The sequence below is a fragment of the Geosmithia morbida genome, assembly GCF_012550715.1.
Source record: "Geosmithia morbida isolate 1262 chromosome Unknown scaffold_17, whole genome shotgun sequence".
Lineage (NCBI taxonomy): Eukaryota > Fungi > Ascomycota > Sordariomycetes > Hypocreales > Bionectriaceae > Geosmithia > Geosmithia morbida.
Window position 1 is genome coordinate 221,689 of NW_023336204.1, and position 14,753 is coordinate 236,441.

Consider the following 14,753-nt stretch of genomic DNA (forward strand, 5'->3'; position numbering starts at 1 on the left):
TGGTCAAGAGGGTAAGGTATCCTGAGGTGGGCAAAGTGTGGCGGCTCTTTTTGAGAGCTGCACGTAGCCGGGCACGATATATGTGAGATCTGACAAGCACAGAATAACAGCAGTCTTGTCGAAAGAAATAGGAAATCCGGCAAGGCAGCAACACACGAGTTATGTATGGTCAGGCAGAAGAGGAGAAGAGGGCATTGTTCCATGAGGGCACTCTCTCCAGATCTTATATTCTCACCAACGGAGCCCTTTTTTTTGCGGTGACTAATTTCTCTTCCTAGAGCCAGCCTGTTATGTCGCGAGCCTTACTTTTGCACTGCCAGCCAAGCAATTGACCTCTCTCTAGGGTTTTACCTTTCGCGTAAGCGCCCAGAGCTCCGTCATTGCGGCCCAATGCCCCTAGATGTCATACTATTATTCTCTCACCCCTTTGACTCATCCTTTGTTTGCTTCTCTCTTACGAGTACTTCTCGTAGTAGAAAGGGGTGGCCTGAATGCTGACAACGATGGATGTTAACACTGGATTTCTATGTTTCGCTGCTACGGAACAATCGGTGCACATCTTTCGGATGGGACCTGAGGAGCTGGCGGACATGATGATTTGTCCTCCCCTACCCCCTTCCCCATCGACGTCGGACCTTCCTCCTTCCCTGCTGCTTTCATGGCAGGGCTTGGCCCTAGATTGGATGAAAAGGACACAAGACAAGAGACGATGTGACTATGTGATTCGATGACTATGCCGGTCAACGATGCGTTGCGATGCAGGACAGACAGCCCAGATTACCGTACGAGTACTCGTACATGATGTCCCCCAGGCACCACCGGATACGAGTGGCTGGGCAGTACAGCACGAGGGCGACAGACAGTTGCAACGAAACGCGCGTGAGTTGGCCCAGAGCTTGAGATGTGAGCAAGGCATCAGATAGGGCTCCAAAGGCTCTCCTATCGGCTGTTGCAGCTGTACATGTACATGTAGTCTGCAGTATCAACATGTGCAATATCATGTACATGCATGTATGCTTGTACGGTAATGCGCAGTGAGTGCCCAACGTTGAGCGCACCCACTGCCCAACCAGGGGTCCTGGATTGTTCTTGGAACATGGCGTTTGCCACGTACATGTACTGACTGTAGTAGTGATAGTACTAGAACCGCTTCAAGCAGCACGAGTAGTCGTAGTCTGGAAAGCAAACGAGCAAAATGTGAAACAAGACCAGATTTTGTCTCCTTTTCGTTTCGTCGTCAGCCAAGTAATACAAGGCCAAAAAGACTACCCGATGGGGGACACAGACACGTGGAAACATGTTATTATTAGCCGTTTGCTGAGTTGTAGGCTGTAGCAGTGTTGGAGGTTTGCCCCCAATCCAACTCATATTACCGTACGACGTAAGCCAAGAAAGAGAAAGACAGGGGGGCGAGAAATCCATTTCCAATACCCGCCATATATCTCTAGAAGATTCGTTGATTTTTTATTTTTTTTTAAAAAAAAAAGAAAAAAATCGGTGGGAGAAAGGAGCCCCCCTCCTTCTCCCAAGATGCATTTTTCTCTTCCACGCATCGCCATGTCTTGTACATACGAGTGCGCTACTTTCATTGCATGCCAACATATAGACATGGGACCCTCCCAACCCCCTCTTCCCTGCTAACCCTCCCCACACCTTTCGAGTTCTCTTTTTTTTCTTTTTTGTGTATTTGTATGGTGTGGATACACAGTTTGCCTACAACTTGGAGGGAGAGGGTGTATATATAAATCATTATTCTTATCCCACGCATGTGCCCTCCATCGTCCGATAGAGAAAGAGAGAAAGAGAGAGAGAGAGAGAGAGAGAGAGAGAAAGAGAGCCAACTCATCATCGCTCCACCGACAGAGTTGACCTGTCTAGGAGATCCCTCGCGGCGGCAATCTCACCAGCATCGTAGCCCTGCCAGCGCTTCTCCCCCGCCGAATTCCTCCGCACAATCTCGGCCAGCTTGTTCGTCGCAGCTTGGTTGAGTTTCTCGACCTTTATCCTGTTGGGGATTTCGAATCTCCCTTCTTCGGTCTGTTTCTTAACGTTCTTTCCGCCGTTGCCTGCCGCAGAAGCCTCGAGGATCTGATCCGTCACCTTTTTTCGTAGGGAAGAGAACAATGTTAGGCGCTAAACATACGAGACGCGGGAAACGGGAAACGGGAAGACAATGGTGGTTGGGTTCTGGGTGATTATTACCTTTTTCAGTCCATAGTATCCCCGTAGGTAGTCGTCGCACAGCTCTATGCTTCGACAGAAACGCTTGAGAGACTCGGCTAGGTATCCCTGGTGTGAGTCACCCGACGTGTTGGCTGCCATAAACAGGACTTCGGCCAACTTTGCGTGCAGCTATGCGTTCTTTCTATCAGATTCATGTGCTATGAGAAGGGGTGGAGAGGGAAACATACATTCCAGGCATTTGGTGCCAGGACAAGAACCTCCTCGAGAGCGTAGATGGCCTGCGAGTACAGCCCTTGAGAAAGGTACAAGTCTGACAATTCTGCCCACGCCTCCGCGTCGATGGGAGCGTAGTCGAGGAGGGCCGTCAAGGCCGTCGTCGCATCGTTGATCCTGCCCATTGATTTCAGCAGGGCGACTTTCCGCTTAGCAACGGGCTGTTATATCATATCATCAGCTTGGTTCTTCTTTCCTCGTTTTCCCGGCTACACTCACAATGTTGGCCGCATTCTCGCGCAAGATGACCTCATAGTCCTTCAGGACCTCTTGCAGTTCAGACTCATTCTCCGCAGTAGCCTCCTTGGCCAGACCCTTGAGGGCCATGATGCGCTCGTTGTGGGGGCCGAACCGCAGCAGCAAACGCTCCAGACATTCGGAGGCCGCCTCGTCGTCACCGGCGCGCAGGCATGACAGCATCAGGTTATTGTAGATAACCCAGAGCTCGGGGCTCTCTTTAGCGGAGAAGAGGGATGACAGCGGCGACGACGATATAGCTCTCGGGTTGCTGCGTAGGATGGACGGGGCCTGCTGGGCCAAGTGAAGGGCGTCAGCGGCCGAGAGCTGGCCCTGGGGTTGTGTGAGGGAGGGAGCCATTGCGTTAGAGTATACCAATGACAGTTCTCGGATGCAGGCTGGGAGCGGGATACAGAGGTCGTGATATTACTCGTAATGTTCGTAACTATGCATTATCAAATTGTCGTCTGGGAGCTTGCGGGTGTCAATGATGAGGCCTTGCGCTGCCGCTCAGTGATTGGCCCCCACGCACCCCGGAGCAACTCTGAAGACCACCAAGCTAACTTGGATCGGAACAATCAGTCTTCCGGATTTCCGAATCCACCCACTCAGCTCCTAGCTTAGACTCCCCCCCACCATAAATTTTCTAGCGATGAATTTTTTTTCCAACTTTTCTTTCCTTTTCTTCATATATTCCAACTTTTTCCAGCTGCCCACAGGACTGCGGTGCAAGACTTTCTTTTCCTTTGTGTATCACGAGACTCTCCCCTTCCTGGTTCTTTCCTACCGGGAATTACAGGGGGAATGTTTGGATTCTACCGTGAAACAAAGCACTGAAATGTCTGTAGCCGAGGATAGCCCTGCTGCGGCTGCTTCTCCTCCTGCCGAAGAGATGGCGTCCCCAAAAGTTGAGGGACAGAAGGGGGAGGAGAAGGAGGAGGAGAAGCCCGAGGTCAAGACCCAGGCTGTTTCACAGAGCAACAAGGAGGAGCTTCCTCCACACAGGTCGCATGACCCGTCTAACAACCTCAAGCGATCCGATCCCTTCCAGTTTGGAAGCCGGTACCTGGAGGCGGGAGATAATGTCTACGAGTTCAACGCCTGGGATCACGTCGAGACTGATGACGTATACAAGGAGTATGCTGAGAAGCAATACGAGATGCAACGTCAATCTCCCGTCTCCGACTTTGACAAGAGTATGTTCATCTTCCACTTCACTTCTGTCTTTCCGTTTTGTCAACCGCACATACATGACATGCCTTACGTGATGATACACCAACCAATGCATAGTTCATCTGATACCTGATGACAAAGCTATACCTTCAATTCTTTCGCTCCCATCTGATTTGGCACACTTTATCTCCACTTTTCATTCTCTCATCACATTACTCGAGAAACAAGAACTTGGCTACTAACACAAGTCACCAATAGGCAGATTCAATTCCAACCCAGAAAAGTGGTGGAATTTATTCTACAAGAACAACACGTCCAACTTCTTCAAGAACAGAAAATGGCTACAGCAAGAGTTTCCCGTGTTGGCTGAGGCAACCAAGGAAGACGCTGGTCCCATGGTCCTGCTAGAGATTGGCGCTGGCGCCGGTAACACTGCCTTCCCCGTGCTGGCCAACAACAACAACCCGCAGCTTAAAATTCATGCGTGCGACTTCTCCAAGACAGCCGTAGAGGTCATGCGCAATAACGCGGCGTACGACACGAAGCACATACAGGCCGATGTGTGGGATGTGGCGAGCGACAGCCTGCCGCCCGGGCTGGAAGAGGGCTCCGTAGACGTGGCCATCCTCATTTTCATATTCTCGGCCTTGTCGCCCGACCAGTGGGCCCGGGCGGTCGACAACGTCCACCGCGTGCTGAAACCAGGCGGGCTGGTCTGCTTCCGCGACTATGGAAGAGGTGACCTCGCCCAGGTGCGCTTCCGCAAGGGACGTTATCTGGAAGAGAATTTCTACATTCGCGGTGACGGCACGCGCGTCTACTTTTTTGACAAGGATGAGCTCGCAGGTATCTGGTGTGGCCACACCCCTCAACGTGACGGTGATGAGCAGCAGGTCGACAGCAACAACGGCCGAGCACTAGCAGGCGATTTCACTCCTAAGTTCGAGGTTGAGAATCTCGGTACCGATAATCGGCTACTCATCAACCGGAAGGAGGAGAAGAAGATGTATCGCTGCTGGTTGCAAGGCCGTTTCCGAAAGAAATAGGCCATTGCCGAACACAAAGCAGAAATCTATTCAACGAATATAAAAAGCACAAAGACAAAGCAAAAAAAGTTAAAATCTACTTAACGAGAAGGGAACAAAAAGTAAAATTTCATCCAAAAAAAGAACCAATGCTTTAGTATCGTGTCCTCTCCCCCCGTACATACTACGCAGACTGCTCTAGTAAAGCAATGTGTCCCGCACAAGTTGTCTATCGGCCTTTGTGAAGCCAATGCCGTCAAGATACTTATCCAGCCCACCATACGTGGTATCCAGGTGAGTCTGAATGTCGACAATCATATTCTTGTCGGTGCCAGCCCACTCCCTAGGCAGGCCGACCATCTCATTCTCGTGGGCCCTTGCCTCACGCTGATCTCGCAGGTGGGAGTCGGTGAGGAAATAGTCGTGCTCGATGGCGCGATGGGGCAAACCGAGGATCATGAGGACGAGGGCGCAGACGAGGCCGGTGCGGTCTTTGCCCAGGGTGCAGTGGACGATACTGGGCAGCGTGGAGGGCGAGGCGTACAGCGTCAGGACGTCGCGTATCTCGGCGCCCGAGTGCTCCATCACGCCGCGGGCTATGCCGAAGAGCCCGTTGGGCGTGAGGACCTGTTGGCCTATGATGCGGATGGCGTGTTGGCGGAAACCGAGGATGTAGAGGAACAGGAATTCGCTTTTTTTTTTTTTTTTGGTTTTCAATTTTGCCGGGTCAGCTTGGCGTGCTCGACGATGAAGAGAGTGATGAAGTACATGTAATTCCACCAGGACAGTTGACTCAGGAGATGTCGTTCGTATCGACGACCGATAACCTTGATCTCATGGTACTGTATCCCCTGGATGTGAAGAGGTTCGATCATGGTCTGCTCCGACAGGGCGGTGGCAGCAGCCTTGGCTTTGTGCTTGCGTTCTTGGACGATCTGTTCGGACCTTGGGGGTGTAAGACATTTGATATAAGAGAGGGGGGAGGGCGGTTTACTTTGTTCGCAGGTCGACGACGTTGGTGATGCCTAGGTCATGTAGGATGAGGTGACGATCGTGAGGCGTGGCGTCGTCTAAAGGGGGGGGGGGGGGACTGTCAGTCGACTACTTCGTTATGTCATTGCTAATGGTGGTAAAACATGATATATATCGTTACCTAGTCTGGCTGAGCGGTAGAAGAGTCCCTCACGCATACGTCTGTTTCCCTTGACCGTCAATTATGCGATGGTCCTGGAGGGGGAGGAGACATGTCGACATACCTTTCTCCGAGGTATTCGTTGATTGTATGGCCGACATCACGAAAGTTGGCCACCTTTTCAGGGACCTTGAGAGGATCCGTCGATGCCATTGTTACTCCCTTTGGTGTATTTTTCACTTCTTGACGATGAGTTCACCCTCGTCGGTGTGTAGTTTTTTACTTTTGTTAAAGTGGATTACGTTGTTCTCTACTACGAGGAGTGATGGAGCAGAGGATCAGCTTCATCTCATCCCTCTGTGCTACTTTGCCTACCCTACGTATGTACAGCAAGGAAGTAAGAAGAGTAGAAGTGGAAACGGAAGAGGTAAATAATAATTATTAAGACGGTTGATTAAAAAAAAAACATTGGAATTGTCTGATGATGGGGAATAGGAAAAGTTGCATATATGGTTGATGAATGAACTCAATTCAAGAGTGTGCAGCGCTATTAAGTTCAGTGCTAAATAATGATAGTGCTTTGAAGTTTTGGAAGAGAAAAGTGCTACTTCTACTTGTATTCTATCCGTGATGATATTAGATGCTAAAAGACTCCTCCCCCCCCCCCCCAAGCGCAAACATGACTCAGACCCTTGATCTCCTCGGCGACGGAGAAGATGGCATTCTTAGCAGTTCACAGGAGGGAGAGAGGAAATGATGCAAACATGTGGGATGATGGTTTGGTTGCATATTTTTTTTTTTTTTTGATAGCTGTGAATCACACTTATATGCCATGGGGTGACTGTTGATCATATGGTACGTAATATGTAAAAGAGGCAGAGCGACGTGATGATGGCAAGCGAGGACGATGAATGGTGAATACTCTACAGATTAGAAGTACAAGTGATCTGTACAGATTACTACTGTAGCAATGGGTACAGTCGAGGTAATAGTGCAGTCAGCTGAGGGGGGTTAGCTGAGGGCATCACTGGCTCGGGCACCTCGGATAGTACAGATACTGACTACAAGTACCTAACAGGTCATTGGGCCTACTTGTGTACATGTGTAGATTACTCATGCTCGATAGACTCTGGAACATACTCGTACACGATCAGGTTGGCTAGTGGTAATAGTTAGTACCTGTGATTAGTATACTCCGTACAGTCCGATACAGTAATACTGTCACTCCGTTCCCCGTAGCAATTAATAGCGTTTAATATACCTGGATACTTAGGCAGTGCTAGTCACCGAAGCGGTGCACGATGTGATGGGCAGTCGCGACCTGTGCCTGTATTCGCTCTTGCTCTTATGCTCGCTCGACAAAGTACTTTATGTGGCAGTCCAGTGTCACGGCCTAACATCCAACGCCCAACCCACAATAATCCAAGTCAGGCAAACACATTTTATTGAAAGTATTTTCAATAGATAGCCAATAATACGTTATCTATGGAGAGAATGGAATAGTGGTGGTGTTGATACTCGTACTGACAGAAGAATGTTAGCACAGGTATAATACTAGACTCGACACATCCGGGATCATGGACTATAATCCACCTTGTTTGCCTCTCTCTGTATTAGCTTACGAGTAGATCTCCGTGACGTAAACGAGACAGGCCCCCCCGGACCAGGGAAAATTGCCAAGAAAGCCATCTGAGGCGATGACGACAGGGCCAACTGGGTTATCCTTTTCGATCCTTGGAGTGCGAGGCACTGAGTGGTATGTAATCCTCACTATAGAGAACTGCCTGCACCGATAATACTGCTAGTGCCATATTAGTAGTTATGCACTTTCATCTTCCCCCAAGGCCACTTTTATCAACACATCATCCATCCCCTCAACCATGACATTCTCATATCTTGGGTCATTCCGGTGCTGACGCCTGATACTTGTGCCCCTACTTTTCCTTCCCCATCGCCCGCCATCCACTCGATAATAAGGTGGCTGGTTAAACTGCTATCCCATTCTGTTTCTTGAATCAGGCCATCTCACCCAGACCTGGTCTCAGTCTTCCCCCCTCTGACCAGTGACCACACCTCTGCCGTTCCCGACAGAATCAACCCGGACCTTTCTTCCGCAGAACGGGACCCTTGGGCCAACGGAAAACCACCTTACCGATCCGTGCCTTGTTGGATAATTCGACAGTCGATCAAGGACCCCTGGGGCGTCCGATACCAAGAGCTTATCGCTGTCGCCGTCGAGAAGTAGCGGGGGATCGGCGACAGACGTATTTTCGTCTATCAACGTCGTAACGCTTCCTTTTTCTCACCACCGTCTTTCTTGCTCCTCACCTCTACAGCCACCATTCATCATGGCTGAAGCCACATCATCAGGTACGTACTCGATTTACGGATTATCCTTGCGCCTTGCGTCAGGTCATGTCCCGTGTCTGTCGCTCTCTTCCCCTCCCCCTCCCCATGTGGCACCCACGCACCCACGCACCCCTGTCAATCAAAAACTCACCCCCACGTCATATTTTGTAATATCATCCAGATGGACCCCGTTCCGCTGACAACGCCTTCCTCTGCCCGGGAAAACAGTCAGTAATTCCGGCCGTCGCCTCACTTACGCCGACCCTCGGGACCTTCCAAGCTTCCCGTCAAGCGGTCTCCCGTCTGATGGTGCCGCTGCCGGCGCCGCGGCTACCCTCGGCTGGCACAGCCATAGCAAATCTGCCGACATGACCAAGTCCGACCAGCTCTCGTCTGCCTCGGCCGCTGCCGTTCTCTCCAGAGACGCCAGGAAGAGTTCAACCTCGACGCCGTCTTCTGAGTCTGCGGGCCACCAGGCTGCTCTCCTCGCTGTAGGATCAGCAAGCTCAGCCCTCAAGCACCAGTCATCAAACTCGTCGAGCACGCGTGATCAGCACGAGGGCTGGGGTACTTCGGCAGCCACCCAGGCCTTCCATGCCATTCGCTCAACTCCCAGGTCCAGCAACAACCTCTCGCCCGGGAACACGGCTGCCACACAGGCCTTTAACACCAACAGGTCACTGTCTGCCCAAGTCTCACGTGCGTCGTCGTCCATATCCGACGCCGACCGCTCACTGGCTGCCGCCAAGGGGGCCATGGCCTCGGCCCGCCCTCGATCAACCTCGACGCCGACCGCGGGCGGATCTGCAAAACCAGCTTCCACCCACTCCAGGGCATATTCCAACGCACTCGACGGAGCCTCCATCGCGCATAGGTCGTCAGTCATGTCCAAGGCATCCATCGAAGATACCGGTGCTGTCCCCGTGACTACAATGACCCGCAACATGTTCACATCGAATCCAAAGGTCAAGCTCGAGATTGACGAGCAGAAGAACACGGACCGTCTTCGCTTGTCTGCTATCGAGATGGCCAGGAAGATGTACACGCTGCAGCAAGCACAGGGGAACGACAACGGCGGCGATAGCGGAAACAGCTCGCAAGCACCGCCGTACACGAACCTCCAGGATGCCGCATACAGGCAGGCTCAAGACCGACTGGCAAAGCTCGACAACAGCTATACCCGGAACCGTGATATGCAAGAGTACTACGGCAACCCCAAGATGCCGAAAAGGCACTTTTCCGTCTCCCACAGATTGCGGCGCAAGAATTCGGACGACTACGTCAGCGACCGCCGCGAGTCGGAGAGGATTCGCCAGCAAATGTCCATGTTCTCCAACAAGCTCACCGAGGTCGACGAGACGAAGCGTGAGAATGACCGCGACGCCCTCCTCGCCGCAGCCCAGCGCAATGTCAAGGCCCGCTTGCAGGACATGGACGAAAAGGTCTTTTCCGAGACGGGAATGGTCAGCCCTTCCCTGTCAAAGGATTGGGGCACCAAGGTCCACGACGCGGCCAAGAACCGCATCGTGTCGAGCAGCGACCAGGACAAGGACAGGCGGGATCTTGGCGGCGGCATGTTCATGGACCAGGAGCAGATTGATGCCATTGCCGCCATGAGGATGCAACCCGTGCTCGACGACCTGAATGAAAAGGCCGAGAAGGAACGGGAGCGTCTGGCCACGCTCAAGGCCGAGGAGGATGCTAGAAAGGGAGAATTGGCGAGGCAGAAGGAGCGGGAGCGTGAAGCCAAGGAGTTTAACAAGAAGATTCGAGGCAAGTTCTTGACGCAAGCATGAGAGGACGCAGATATGAGGATGATGAAAAGAAAGTAACACAAGCTAACATGCTCTACAGAAGAAGACAAGCTTAGGCGACACAAGGAAAAAGAAGAAGAGAGAGCCAAGAAGGAGCAAGAAAAAGCCGAAGTGGCTCAGAAGAAGAGGCTAGCTAGAGAAGCAAAGCACGGATCGAAGCATGACTCTGGAGTGAATGCCGGCGACGTCAACATGTCCCAGGAGTCGCACGAGGGGCCAGCATCGACGAACGCATCGGAGAACCGGAGTTTCCACTCCGGAACGGGTGGATTCGAGCATTCGACAGGCCACAGGGTGACGGCCATTGACACGAACGGCGACGGGCACGCGAAGCCGGAAGATACGGAGCAGAGCTCCCCCAAGTCCAAGGTGAAAGGATGGCTCCGGAACCGCTTCTCCCGTGGACGACCTACGGGCGAGGAGGTTGACCAGTATCACCATAATCAGACCACGGACAAGGATAAGGCGGATGGGGCAGCGGCAGCAGCAGACGACAAGAGCGATAGGAGCAGCAACAAGCGGAGGAGTCTCTTCTGGGCGCGCGGCGGGTCCAGAGGTCCCTCCCAGTCGAACGCCAGTGCGGCCAGTCTGGACAACGGGAGTACGGGGGATGTTGCCATGTCGGGAAGGTCTAGTGCCCCTAGTGTTCCTGGTACTTCTTCCCGGGCACGCAGAGACTCCCAGGGGGTGAGCATCGCCAGCTCGGTCCGGGACGTCGAGAGTGAAGAGGTAGGAGGGGGTCAAGACCAGGAGAGGGAACGTTTCTACGACACGGTGGACATGTTGCCTCCTCCTAGACCGCTTGGCGGGCCTGGATCGAGGATGAGTGTCAGTCCGAGTCCTAGTAGGGACTCTCGATTTCACGAGGATATTGATTAGTTTTTCTTTGCTTATGATTTTTTTTTTCTTCGCGGTGTTGCTTGATTTTTTTGTGAGTTGGGGGTTTGCTTTTTTGGGGGTAGGGTATCGGGGGTATCGGGTATCGGGTACAATATGGGTCATGTGGGGATGAAGGTATGCATGTATGCTGCACAGACAGGTCAAGTTGGATTGTTAATTCATATCACGGTGGCTAGATGTGCACTTAGGGAAAGTACACGGGTATGATTAGACTTATTTGCCATTCGTTGCCAATGATGTGATGTAATATACAATATAGTATGCTCATCAACTGTTGTCTTGTCTTTCCCCCTTTCCTTTCTTGCCCTTTTCTTGTATTTTTATATTTATTGGCCTTCATAAACAGAATTTCTCTGAAATGACCGGCACCGGTTCGTTATTATTATCTGGCTATTCTTTGGCTTGGCAATTGCCATACTCGTACTGTTTATTGCCGTTGTCGAAATGAGGAAATATGGCAACGTGACAAGTCTGACTTCCGAGTTGATTACATCGTCAATTTACAACTCGGTGCTGTGCTCGACAAGTTGTCACACTCGTCGTACTCGAATGAATATCATCTACGATGAGGTAAGCAACAGTAGTAGTAGTACTCGTAGCAATAGTTGTACGATAGTAGCAAAACTAATGCCATGTCTGCGTGTAACCTCGGCCTCCTACTGCCAAGACAATGTATGCAGCAGTTTCGTGTACTTGTCAGTCTGGACCATCCGGCTCAGCGCGGCTTCAAAATTGATGTTCTGGGGGGGGGGGGGGACAAAAAAGAGCTCGCGTCATATTCGCGCCATCCTTTCATCTGTCCTTGCGCCTGTGCTGTATTCATACGCTGATGTATATCCCCAAGAATGTCAGCCGATATATCAATTGATACTGTCAGACACGGTATATATACCCATATATACTCATATATATAAAATCTGGACTTTTCTCCCCATGTATATATATCTTTCGACCTGGCAAAAGGCCGGAACCAAACAGAGGTAGGGGAATAAGAAAGTATTAAAAATATAGAATACACAAAAAAAAGGAAACCAAAAGGATGAAACGAATGGTATGCGCAAGGAAGAAAAATGCAGGATATCGACGGTGCATATAAGGGACAAAAAATGTGTCCCATCCCCCGAAAAAAGGGTATAAATAAACCCTCCCAGCGGTGAAAAAAAGTATGTAAAAACAGACAACCCCAGGAACAAGACGGACGCCAACAATCCGCCCTGTATGTAATGCTCTTTTTCCCACTTCGCTCTAGATTTTGTTCCTCTCTCCCCTTCTCTTGAAAATTGTGTCGTGTCTGTCATAAGGTTCCCAGGAATTGGAAGTTTTGCTGTATTGTAGATGTTTTTTTTTTTTTGGGGGGGGGGGGGGGGAAGATTGATTTTGTATTTTCGGACAGAAAGATCAAAAGTTAGCCGTTGTAGGGGTATGGCTACCGTTGGCGCCAGCGGCGGTGACAGTCGTCTGATTGGCTCGCGTGCCGAGGGGATACGAGCCGTCGGGCATGTCGACTGCCTCCTCCATCTCGCTCGACGAGTACTGGCCATGTCGAGTGAATCGCTTGATGTGCTCCTTCGTGCGGCGGGCGGGCCACAGGTCGACGGTGAAGGAGAGAGCGTAGAAGCCGAAGAGGAAAGAGATGGTCCATTCGAGGTAGGCGGCGTGTACCAGGTCGTCGACCAAGGTCAGGACGCCGAATGCGATGACGAGGGAGGCTTCGATGAAGATGAAGACGAGCTTGATGAAGAACGAGACGCGGAGGAGAGGGTACTCGGGGTATTCTGTCATGCCAGGTCAGCTTCATTTTTTCCCACTTTGTCTTCTCTTCCGACCCGTCCCTCTGTTTGCCAAGATATGAGGAGGCAGAAGACATACTGCTACCCAGACGTTGATACTCCCAGCATACAAAAATGGCCGAAATAATGAAGCCTCCGATAAAGACTCCGAGAAACGCGTAGTGCAGCGTGTGGTGGCGCAAAGTGTCGAAAACGGTGAGGAGGATGAGGCCGGCGGAGCCTATGATGGCAAAAATGGTGGCGAGGACAGCGAGGATCTTCTCGTTCTTGGAGACGTTGAGGGCGAGCCGGCCACGGTGACGGAGCCACCGCTCAGCGGCAAAGGCTAGGCTGAAGGCGACGACGGTGACGGTAGACCCCGCGATGAAGAGCGGCTTTAGGGAGAGGGCGCCAATGTCACTCATGTAGGGGAGAGGCATGGGACCGTCCATGGTGACGAGGACCTTTTGGTGGACAGTGACGAACCACCAGAGCATCATGCCCAAAAGGGTGGCAGTCCAAGTGACGCATGCTATGATGGGGAGCCACTGGGAGTTGTTAGGCAGTTGGACGGTACGGGACTGCCCTTCTCGAGGGGGGTCGCCTTTGAAGGGGATCTTCTTGAAGGGGGATTGAGATCCGCCATGTTGCATATAGGATTACTCACCCAGTAGGAAACGGCGCCTTTGACAGCCATGGCGACGACGCGGGGCAAGGTTGCCCTCAGATGAGTCTCTCTGACAGAACGAGAGAAAGAGAGAGAGAGAGTCAGAGAGAGGGAAGGAGAGAGAGAACAGGAGGGATAGAGACGGACGATCGGTCCTTGAAGGGGGAGGGGGGTGGGTAGGTGAAGAGCGATAGTCAATGTGGATTAATTAGGATATTTCACAGGATAAAAAAAAGGATAAAAAAGGATAAAAAAAGACAGGAGAAAAGGGAATAAAAAAGGGAAAAAAGGGAAAAGAGAGAGTGTGTGAGAGAGAGAGGGAGGGAGTAGAAAGATGGAGAGAGTAGAAAGATGGAGAGACATTTGAGTACGTATTTGGAAAAGTAGAGACCCAGAAAAAAGAAGAAGAGAGTACATAAAACGAGTATTATTAACTTGAAGCTTGGAAAAGGTGGATTTGTAACGGATTGGCCTGGGCCTCTTGCAGCGGTTACTATTAGTAGTATTACTAGCAATGCTACTAGAGGTACTGACTAGTAGTGATGGCAGCATCAGCACATAGCCTCACAGCGGTATAACTACATGCCCAATGGTTCCTACTCGTACAGCGCTACAGAAGGCTCGGACGGCTTCCCTTGGCGGTCCCCTTCACGGTTCTTAATGGGGTATTCAGGGCATGTAATAGGCGGGAACAGGCCTAATACCGAGTGCTTAGATGGCGATTGACATGGAAAGATCGGGTCCGTCGCTCCTTCCGTCTGGCCCGAGTGAAAATACAGCCGTGACGTCACGCCATTTCAAATGTTTCGCACTTGCTCCTGTTCTTTCTTCTTCTTCCTCCCACACTCTCATTCTTTACCCCTTATAATCTGCACACACACGCGCACACAATTCCTACAATATTCTGCTAGAGATGTTCACAACCACCGCCAACCCAGTCCATACCCCCATCATTGCGTCGAAGCATGCCACCATCACGGACTTACAGAATCTGCCTCGAAAATGAATCTGCCCAGGCTTGGTTTCCCTTCTCCCAACGCTAACGCCCCCACATCGTTTGTGGCTGTGGCTTTTGCAAACATCCGCAAACGTCTCCAACGACGCGCTCTCGCCATTCTCACTTATCCGCGACTGTGACCGTGACCGTGACTTGGAACAGACGGCACACACACACACACACACCAACGCGGCTGGACATGGTTGGGGAAAAAAAAGTCTCACAGTCATTCA

The 14,753-nt window shown here is 51.4% G+C and overlaps 6 protein-coding genes across 6 annotated transcripts; 3 read left to right on the top strand and 3 right to left on the bottom strand.

The window, feature by feature from the left end:
* Positions 1-1,953: 1,953 nt before the first annotated feature.
* GMORB2_3301 (ER membrane protein complex subunit 2) lies at positions 1,954-3,054 on the bottom strand (the record flags this gene model as incomplete). Its single annotated transcript, XM_035465277.1, has 4 exons — positions 1,954-2,100; positions 2,203-2,352; positions 2,412-2,618; positions 2,677-3,054. Coding segments are annotated over 4 exons (882 nt in total), but the record flags the coding sequence as incomplete, so codon positions are not given.
* A 490-nt stretch (positions 3,055-3,544) lies between these two features.
* On the top strand, positions 3,545-4,913 carry GMORB2_3302 (tRNAThr (cytosine32-N3)-methyltransferase; the record flags this gene model as incomplete). The annotated part of the gene is made up of 2 exons (XM_035465278.1): positions 3,545-3,890; positions 4,126-4,913. Coding segments are annotated over 2 exons (1,134 nt in total), but the record flags the coding sequence as incomplete, so codon positions are not given.
* Positions 4,914-5,090: 177 nt separating this feature from the next.
* On the bottom strand, positions 5,091-6,237 carry GMORB2_3303 (tyrosine serine protein phosphatase; the record flags this gene model as incomplete). Its single annotated transcript, XM_035465279.1, has 5 exons — positions 5,091-5,583; positions 5,661-5,837; positions 5,887-5,993; positions 6,085-6,094; positions 6,149-6,237. 5 exons carry the CDS (start codon positions 6,235-6,237, stop codon positions 5,091-5,093), a joined length of 876 nt encoding a protein of 291 aa, XP_035318828.1.
* Positions 6,238-8,372: 2,135 nt separating this feature from the next.
* Positions 8,373-10,169, top strand: GMORB2_3304 (uncharacterized protein; the record flags this gene model as incomplete). The annotated part of the gene is made up of 2 exons (XM_035465280.1): positions 8,373-8,394; positions 8,602-10,169. The coding sequence occupies 2 exons, from the start codon at positions 8,373-8,375 to the stop codon at positions 10,167-10,169; spliced, it is 1,590 nt and encodes a 529-aa protein (XP_035318829.1).
* A 210-nt stretch (positions 10,170-10,379) lies between these two features.
* GMORB2_3305 (uncharacterized protein) lies at positions 10,380-11,066 on the top strand (the record flags this gene model as incomplete). Its single annotated transcript, XM_035465281.1, has 1 exon — positions 10,380-11,066. One exon carries the CDS (start codon positions 10,380-10,382, stop codon positions 11,064-11,066), a length of 687 nt encoding a protein of 228 aa, XP_035318830.1.
* Positions 11,067-12,485: 1,419 nt separating this feature from the next.
* Positions 12,486-13,553, bottom strand: GMORB2_3306 (Frag1/DRAM/Sfk1 family; the record flags this gene model as incomplete). Its single annotated transcript, XM_035465282.1, has 3 exons — positions 12,486-12,862; positions 12,957-13,404; positions 13,524-13,553. The coding sequence occupies 3 exons, from the start codon at positions 13,551-13,553 to the stop codon at positions 12,486-12,488; spliced, it is 855 nt and encodes a 284-aa protein (XP_035318831.1).
* Positions 13,554-14,753: the final 1,200 nt, after the last annotated feature.